We start from the raw sequence: 10,017 nt of genomic DNA on the forward strand, positions 1-10,017 counted from the left end.
GCAAGGGTTGTTATTCCAGCACCCTACCTTTCAAATATATATATATATATATATATATATATATATATATATATATATATATATATATATATATATATATATATATATATACCGCATAGGCTCTTCTTTACACCGTGATTTTGCTCAAGTTTTTGGGCTGAGCGGGTGAGCCTGAACCTGCTGGTCAGTGGGCTGACCATGCTGTTAGCCCAGTAGTGACAGCAACTCATGGGTTGCCGGTTCAGCTGTTGGGCGCTTCAGCTCCTTGAGCCCCGGACAATCTTCGCTTATAAGCCACATGGCTTCTTCCCGCACATCAGCTGACCGGTCGGAGTCTGCATGTCAGGTCAGACCAGGCTGTGCACTAGCCCAGCTGTGGGCTGGTGATATGCCCCTCCAGCCCTACCTAACAAGGGCTGCAGCTGTCGCACTTGCATAGCTAACCTTCGATCTCCTACTACGCAAAAATCGACAAGAACCGGTGTAACTCGTTTCCTTCGTATCATTCTGAGAAAGGGCATCCTTCATTTCATTCTGAGAAAGGGAGTCACTCGTTTCCTTCTCTCGGTTCGTCCTTGAGATCTCAAGTGTTGAAATTCCGGCGGGAGGACTCTGAATAAGAAGAGGTGCGTTTCGGTACTGCAATTTGGTTTTCAAGAAGGGTCTTTAGATTGTGTTTCTGCAAAACCATTCTTCTTATTTTTGGCGTTTAGACTTTAGATTGCTGAGGCCCATTGCCGTCTCTCTACTGTTGGCTCGGTTTGGTGCATTGGGGATGCTTGGATTAAGTTCTACATTTGATTTCAGAGGTCGATTTTTGGTTTTGGGGTTGACCAACTTCGTCACACGCTGGATCGATTGTGATTGTATGCTTAAAATTGGTTTGCTACCCTTTCTTTGTTGTTTTCCCCCGTGGACGATTGCCAAATTTAGTGAAAGTTTGAAATCTTTGGTTCATGAGGCATGTTTTAATGTTCTTTGCCTAATTTTTGTTGTGTAACTTTTCCCTTTGTTTTTAGCTTTCCCAATTTCCATATTCCTCCTCCTTTTTCTGGTTTGGGATGTATGATTCTCTTGGTTTTGAATTTGGTCCTAGTTTTTAGTTCTGTGACTGTACCCTCAGAATTGCTTCGGATATATGGTTGAATTCCAACTTTAGTTACACTCACCCTTTTTTGGGTTGATGCAACCAAGAAGTTTTGCTATTTTTTCTCCAAATGTTATTAAAGATTTGTTGATTTTAGTCAAAAGAGTTAGATGACCCATGGAGTTAAGAAGTGAATGCTAACACAATTTCTTTTTTATATTTCTGAATGTAGATTTCTGTAACTTTACTGGAGTTGTTTTTTCGGTGTCCGCAACCAAAATTCAGTCTTTTCCATAAGAGGATCGGGATGAACATGGATAAGATGGAGAGTGCTTCCTTATTCGTGCAATTGAAAGATCAAAAGCTGCACTTTTTGTCTAAATCTGGAGAGACTGAACACCAAAGACAGTGAGCTTGAACCTGTTATTGGAGCTTGAAGACAGTGATTGGGGGGGGGGGATTTTTATTTCATTGTGAAGTCACAGTACTTGCCTTGCACCTGCTTCCACACTGAAATGGCAGATTTAGTTAGTGGAGCAGTAGTAGGTGCTGTGGTTGCAGAGTTACTAAAAGCTGTTTTGAAGGCAAGGAATACCGTTGTGGAGTTTAAAGAGCACTTTGATCGGCTAAAAGCAACACTAGATGCATTGGTTGTTAGAGTACACGTCGTTCAACAATTGGATGAAGAACTAACAGATAGCACAGAGATTGATGCTCTAGCACCTCTAAGGAAAAAGGATATGTCTCAATTAATAGAGTATTTGAACAATGGCATAGAGTTGATCAATAAGTGTTCCAAGCTGCCCAATTGGAAAATCTGGAAGAAATATAATTATTCCAAGAAATTACATAACTTAGATGAACAGTTGGCAAGGTTTGCACAGATGAATATGCAGGCTGATATGTGGGCAGAATCAAAAAGGAGTTCAATAAATATGAGAGAGTTGATCAGGAGGATTAGTAGCATCAGTATGTGTTCCAGTGTTCAAGGTGCAAGTTTTCCCTACTCTAGTTGTGCCATGCCTCAACTTCCAAGTAACATTGTCGGGTTGCATTCTCCTTTGGAAAAGTTAAAAAGAAAGTTGTTGGGTGAAGATGTGTCTATGATTGGAGTATGCGCACCTGGAGGATGCGGGAAAACGACCTTGGTGACAAAACTCTGTCAAGATGAGGAAGTTAAAGGTACAACTTTATTTTCTGCCTTATATCCTTTCCACTTCTCTTACACAACCTACCTCTTAAACATTAATTTTGTCAGTACAAGCTGACAGTTTTTGCACATAGTGTGCGTGTGTGGGCACATATTAGTAATTTGCACGACAGCATTAAGATAGCAGTTTAACAAACATAAGAGCCATTAATCTATCATGATATATTAGTTAAAAAGATGAAGAGACGACAGAAAAGTGGAAATATAAAAACAAGGAAAAAAGTATGGATAGATCTATGCTGCCCATCCCAAACCCTCTCCTCCTCTCAATTTTATAGATTCTCATTAATTTAGCTTTTAGTTATTTATATCGAGAGAATAGCACATAATGCTTCAAATTTTACAATTATAGAGTTTCTTCCACAACATCAAAGTGTTTGTTTCACATTTTTTGGCAGAATTGGTAAAGTTTGGTCGAAGTTACTCTTTCCTATTTAAGCAGGGGAAAATCAAATGTGAACTGGGAGCAACTGAATTCTACATGGGATATCAGTAGTCTGAATCGTATGCAAAAAGAATGCAAGCTTTGAGGTGAAACAATAAAAGAAAAGCAAAATAGTATGAAAAATAATGTAATCTTTGAGAAGAAAAAATAAAAGAAAAGCAACATAATTATTCATCTCCAAGTTTCTGGGTGATATGACTAAACGAACCAGAGACACGAGATTTTCAAGCCACTAAGACTATAAAATAAGTAGTAAGAGCTACACTCTATAAGTAGGTAATATGCACTACAACAACAACAACAACAACTACGCCTTCATCCCAAAACAATTGGGGTCAGCGATATGAACCAAAAAAGAAATTCATTTTGGGTCTTCCACATGAATCCTTTTCCTCCAATCATTTCTATCCAACGCCATGTCCTCGGTGAGGTTCAAAGCATTCATATCCTTTCCTATCATCTCCATCCAAGTCTTCCTAGGCCTACCCCGACCTCTTTTAACTAATATATTTTCCCATTTCTCCAACCTTCTAACTGGAGCATCATTAGGCCTTCGCCGAATATGTCCAAACCACCGTAAACGATTCTCTCGCATCTTATTTTCAATGGGTGCAACACCTACCTTCTTACGTATCTCTTCATTCTGAATCTTATCTTTTATTGTATTTCCACACATCCATCTAAGCATCCGCATCTCAGCTACACTCATTTTTTGAATATGATGTCTCTTGGCAGCCCAACATTCCGTACCATATAGTAAAGCGGGTCTAATAGTCGTCCTATAAAACTTTCCCTTCAACCGCAATGGCATTCTACGATCGCACAGCACTCCAGTAGCACTTTTCCATTTCATCCACCCAACCTTTATCCTATGATTTACATCTCCATCCATTTCTCCATACTTTTGAATGATGGATCCCAAATATTTGAAATAATCATTCACCGGTATATCTTGCTCACCAAGCTTCACTACACTCCCATCACTACTTCGTTGCTTACTAAACCGACATTCCATATATTCAGTCTTACTCTCACTCAACTTAAAACCTCTAGCTTCCAATGTCTGTCTCCATAATTCTAACTTAGCATTAACCCCAGCTCTAGACTCATCAATCAAAACAATATCATCAGCAAACAACATACACCACGGTACATTTTCTTGAATTGATCTCGTAAGCTCATCCATCACTATCGCAAATAAGAAAGGGCTTAAAGCAGATCCTTGATGTAACCCAACCGTTATCGGAAAATTGGTTGTCACCCCTCCACAAGTGCGGACATTGGTTACTACTCCTTCATACATATCTTTAATTATACTAATGTACTTGAGAGAAACACCTTTCTTCATCATTGTCCACCAGAGAACGTCCCTAGGTACTCTATCGTATGCCTTCTCTAAATCAATAAAAACCATATGTAAATCTTTGTTCCTCTCTCTATATCTTTCAATAAGTTGTCTAAGAAGATGTATAGCTTCCATGGTTGATCTTCCAGGCATAAAACCAAATTGATTCTCCGATATCATGACAACCTTCCTCAACCTAGACTCAATCACCCTCTCCCAAAGTTTCATAGTATGACTCATGAGTTTTATACCACGATAGTTTGTGCAATCTTGTATATCACCCTTATTCTTATATAAAGGCACCAAAGTACTCTTCCTCCACTCATTAGGCATCTTATTTGTTCGCCAAATCAAGTTAAAAAGATTTGTCAACCATTCTAAACCTTTCTCTCCCAAGCATTTCCAAGCCTCGATAGGTATACCATCTGGGCCAACTGCCCTTCTTGATTTCAATTTCTTCAAAGCCTCTGCAATTTCTTTCTTTTGAATCTTGCGCATGAAGTCACGATTTATCTCATGAAAAGGAATGGAGAAGTCTCCAAGATCTTGAGCATGACTATCATTAAATAGCTTATCAAAATAATCTTTCCATCTCTCCTTAATCTCCTCATCTTTGACTAAAACCCTTTGCGTTTCATCTTTGATACATCTAACCATACCCAAATCCTTCGATTTCCTATCTCTCATCTTTGCAAGCCTATAAATATCCTTCTCGCCTTCTTTGGTATCCAACTTGTCATAAACCTCTTTATATACCTTAGCCCTCGCGTTTCGAACAACTTTTTTAGCTTCCTTCTTTGCTATCATATACTTCTCCAAATTCTCATTATCACGACTCTTACTTAGATTTCTATAACACTCTCTTTTAACCTTAATAGCTAATTTGACATCCTCGTTCCACCATGATGTATCCTTACCTAGTGGTGCACCGCCTTTAGACTCACCCAATACCTCCTTAGCTACTTTTCTCATACCACCCGCTATCTTATTCCACATTGATTCTGAATCCTCCTCAAGACACCAATCAACTTCCTTAACTACCTGCTCTACAAACATTCCTTGTTTAGCTCCTTTCAGTGCCCACCACTTAATTCTAGGATCTATCCTATGTCTATCCCTTTTGCGGCATTGTCTAATTCTAAGATCTAAAATTAAGACTCTATGTTGTGTAGCTACACTTTCTCCTGGTATAACCTTACAATCGATGCAACAACCCCTATCTCTCTTTCTAAGTAGGAAAAAATCTATCTGACTCGTATTAACCCCACTTTTAAATGTTACTAGGTGAGACTCCCTCTTCCTAAACCAAGTGTTTGCTAAGATCATATCATAGGACAAACAAAAATCTAAAATCCTTTCTCCACTTTCATTTCTTTCTCCTATACCATAGCCTCCATGGATATTCTCAAATCCATCCCTACTAATGCCTACATGTCCATTAAGTAGGTAATATGCACTAATTTAAGTTATTTCTATAATCCTTCCATGGTTTCTTAATTGTCAAAGATGTTTCTATTCTCTATAATTTATATGCATTGAGATTTGAAACTTTATCATCAGACAAACATTTCAGGTTCTCGCAATCTCTATTCTATAGTCCTCTGGAAAGCTCCTTGTCTCCTTGGAACTTAATTTATTTCCCTCAAGCCCCAGAAAACTTTCTGTTTTTTAAAAATATGACATCTAAATCCTTTTTCTAGGGAAGATCAAATAACTCCGAACATAATATAATTTTCTATATTAGAAACCAAAATATTATGTTCGGAGTTATTTGTGGTCCTCCCTGTGAAAGAAGGGTACCATAGCTGATTTATGCTGCATTGCTAATTGCTTTTTTTGTTTGACATCTCCAGCCACGTTTCGAAAGATTGTATTTATAATCGTTTCAGAATCTCCTGATTTGATGGAGATCTATCGGAGACTATGGGCAGAGCTGATCAATGCCAACCAAATACCTGAGTTCATGGATGAGAACGATGCAATTAATCTACTGGCAGACAATCTAAACAAGAGAATGCGAGACCCTGTCTTGGTGGTTCTTGATGATGTTTGGTCTGAAAAAGTACTTGAGAAGCTTCAGTTCAGGAACGCAGGCTTAAGAACTCTTGTCACATCTAGAATCAAATTTAAACTACTCGATTCAGTTTACACGTTAAAATTTCTGGGACCAAAAGATGCCATGGATCTGTTCTGTCACTGGGCTTTTACCCCTGACCAAGCACTTGATAAAGTGGATGGTAAGCTGGTGAAAGAGGTCAGTATTTGATCTGATTTATTTTTTTTCTTGACAAAATGCATGCTTACAAAAAATATACATGCAATAACAGATCCATAGAAAGTCATGCACATGCATGTATGCCCATGAATGGCAGTTTTATGTGTATTCACTATCAGGTGCTTGAGACCTATTCACATATTTGTTTTGTGCCTGCATACCATGTACTAGTCACTTACCTGGATGGTCTTCTGCCAGTTTTAGCACCATGCACTTCCATGTGTCCATATGGGTTGCCGTTGACCCTTATCTCTTCCAATAAGATGATGCCTCTAATCATTACATTGCAGATAGTGAAAGGCTGCAAAGGTCTCCCATTAGCACTAAAAGTGATAGGCAGTTCACTGAGGCAGGAACCCATGAGAAAATGGCATAAGACAGCACAGATGCTTAAACAAGGAGGCCAAATTTTTGAGGAACACGAAGATCTCCTAAAGTGTCTGCGCACCAGCTTAATTACCTTGAAGAAAGAACTTAGAGTGTGTTTTATGGACCTGGGTTCTTTTCCTGAGGATGAAAAGATACCTGCTACCTCCGTCGTTGACATGTGGGTTGAAATCCATGACCTAAGCGAAGATGATGCTTATGTTGCTCTGCTTGAACTCTCCAGCAGAAATCTTGTCACACTTGTCGAAAGAACACGGTAGGCTTCTAACCTTATGCAGCATTACAATCTGAAGTCTTCTCTGTTAATTGTGATTTTTCAATGTCTTCATAGGGATGCAGCAGGGGACATAGATGGCAGCTTTAGTGACCTCTTTATTATTCAGCATGATCTGCTGAGGGAATTGGCCATCTATACTAACCAGGTGAATGATGACCACCAGAACACAAGGCTCTTCATGAGGCAAGCAGATCTTTCCCGACAAAAGGATCAAACATCCCTAGCTCAGATTGTTTCCATAAGCACTGGTAGGCATGAGAAAGCTACACCTAATTTTGCTGATTTTTTAAGTGTATCACAAATTGCAATTATATTTGATATTTATGCAGGTGAAAATGAAATGGCTCCCTGGAACTGGTTTGATATGTCACTCCCTCATGCTGAAGTTCTTATTCTGAACTTTTCAGCCGATTCATATTGCTTGCCTCCATTTCTGGAGAGAATGGAAAACCTCAAGGTTTTGATTATTGCAAATCACAGCTTGAACTATGCAAAAGTGAGTGGCCTTCCTGCAATAGGCTCTCTGAAAAATCTCCGAAGAATCAGGCTGCAGAAGATATCGGTCCCCGTTCTCTCTACATTTACAGAGCCATTGCCAAATCTGCAGAAGCTATCAATGGTGCTTTGTAAGGTTAGTCAAGACAGTAACGATTTAGCGCTGGATATCCCGAGCATCCTTCCTCTGGTGGCAGAGCTAGAGTTTGACTATTTCAACGGTTTAGAGACATTACCTCTGGGAATATGTGATCTTACCAATCTACAGAAACTGAGCATTACAAACTGCCCTGATTTAATTGAGCTGCCTGAGAGAATTGACTCGTTAAGCAGATTAAAGGTCCTAAGGTTGCGTGCTTGTCATAGTTTGGAAGGCCTGCCAGATTCAATTTGTAAGCTCGGAAGTCTCAAGATTTTGGATCTGTCTCACTGTTCAAAAATTGAGGATTTCCCAGATGAGATTGGCCAACTTCACCGTTTGGAAAAGATTGACATGAGCTGGTGTATAGGCATGACGAAACTGCCTGTATCAGTAACACAGATGAAAGGTCTTCAAGCTGTTGTCTGTAATGAGGATACTGCTCGTCTATGGAAGCCTTTTGAGCATGTTCTCGGGAAAGAAATTATGCAACTGCCTAAAGAGGATGTGAACTTGAAATTTCTTATCTAGTGAGCTGGATTGCAAATCAAATCTTGGCTAATCCATTTCTTTGTACTTGTGGAAATTAGGTTCTCCATCACTGATTTGTTTCCTATGAATTTTAAATTGCATCTGAATTAGCTTTATCCCATTTTCTATGCAGCTACTTGAATGTATTACATTGTAATAAGGACATGGATATGCACGCCTAGGCAGTTACATGTAATAATAGAAATGTTAGGCAGTTTTTTGTATACAGCAGCTAACTTAGGCAGCTTTTTGTAAATTACTCTTTTTATACTTTTACTTTTTTCTCGTAGTTTTTGTTGTCTTTATTATATATATATATACACAGTGAATGGCTCTCCTTGAACTTCCTTGTTGATGTTACAACTAGTTGCATCACTATCTCAAGGCTCGATTGTCAGTGTCACAGTTCTCGCTTTGGGGGGTTTTCTCGAGTCTTGACACGGAAAAACTCTGAAATTTTCTTAAAACTCTTGTTTTGGTATATATCAACAGAACTTGGTAGATGTTACATAAAAATATTAAAAATTAAAATTGTGAGAGAAATACGAAATTATTAAAACCCTGGTAAAAAGTTGGGATACATTGAAAATGTGGGATATTTTGGAAACGTCATGTGTGTGTGTCTGTGTGTGTGCGTGGCTTGAACATGTGAAGAGTCCCTTTAGGACACAGAGGGAACCCATTGTTAAAACAAGGAAACCTTATGGCTCCTTTTTATATATATATATATATATATATATATATATATATATATATATATATATATATATATAGAGAGAGAGAGAGAGAGAGAGAGAGAGAGAGAGGATCAACATTATCACTCATGAAGATCAACAAAATGTTGAACCCATGAACCGAACAAAATAGAAAACAAAAACTAAAATATAGAAAAACAAAAGCTAAAGAAAAGGAACTACAACCAGCTAGCAATAAACAACAAAGCCAAGCTCAACCAGGATCCGCTGCATTAGAAGAAGCCACCGATGAGTGAACGTTGTTCAGACGGAAGGAGAGGTCCCTAAGATGCTTACATAGAATCATATATACATCAACCAGGATTTTATGGACAAAAATATTAAGGATGACCGGTATTTGACAGAAAGTAGCATCATTGTGTGCCATCTAAACAAACCACCAAGTAGTAAGCAACCATGTCTTTTAGATCAGTCTCCACCGCTTGCATCGTCTAATTTCAATAGGGCCTAGGAGCAGATCAAGCGCAAAAGACTCCTCTTTGACAATTACGTTCGGAGATTTCCACGTTCTATTAAATAGGGCCACAAAAATTGGGCAGGACCAGAATAAATGAAAAGTAGTTTATTCAGCAGCTTGACACAGCACACACCAACTTGGAAACTGAAAGCCCAACGTCTTTAAATAACTGTGAGTCTGAACCCTATCATATAAAATTAACCAAGCCAAGACCCGAGATCTTGGGGAAGGGCCCTTACCCCATAACGCACACTCAGGAAACCAATTTGCCCCTGGGGGGAGCAACGATCTATACACTTTGTGGGTGTGGAACACAACATTTGGTGCAATCGCCCATTGCAACCACTGATCATAATTTCATGCATACTCATTTTGATCTCTAAAGGACGATAAGGCTCTCAACCACATGCTTCGCAAGTGTGAGATCGCCAACCCTCGGGTTCCATGACAAAAATGAGATAAATGAGAAGCACCATATTTAGCATGAAGCAAACAAGCACATGGAGAACCTGGTTGATGGAACATCCAACATTGCTTGGCCACAAGAGCAATACTCTTTTGTCTTGGAGCAAAAACACCTAAGCCAGCCATACGCCTAGGTAACACCATCGTTC

At 39.0% G+C, this 10,017-nt stretch overlaps 1 protein-coding gene across 2 annotated transcripts; it reads left to right on the top strand.

Annotated features, from left to right (window-relative positions):
* Positions 1-487: 487 nt before the first annotated feature.
* Positions 488-8,455, top strand: LOC149835084 (putative disease resistance protein At5g47280). Of its 2 annotated transcripts, XM_090010393.1 has the most exons (6): positions 488-626; positions 1,320-2,269; positions 5,941-6,341; positions 6,653-7,005; positions 7,081-7,274; positions 7,356-8,455. In XM_090010393.1, the coding sequence occupies exons 2-6, from the start codon at positions 1,603-1,605 to the stop codon at positions 8,189-8,191; spliced, it is 2,451 nt and encodes an 816-aa protein (XP_089866519.1). In that variant the 5' UTR covers positions 488-626; positions 1,320-1,602; the 3' UTR covers positions 8,192-8,455. The 2 variants fall into 2 exon arrangements, with proteins under 2 accessions (XP_089866519.1, XP_089866518.1); XM_090010392.1 differs by having other exon boundaries at positions 7,081-8,455.
* The last annotated feature ends 1,562 nt before the right edge of the window (positions 8,456-10,017 follow it).

The sequence above is a fragment of the Nuphar pumila genome, chromosome 6 (assembly GCF_984573655.1).
Source record: "Nuphar pumila chromosome 6, dmNupPumi1.hap1.1, whole genome shotgun sequence".
Classification (NCBI taxonomy): Eukaryota; Viridiplantae; Streptophyta; class Magnoliopsida; order Nymphaeales; family Nymphaeaceae; genus Nuphar; species Nuphar pumila.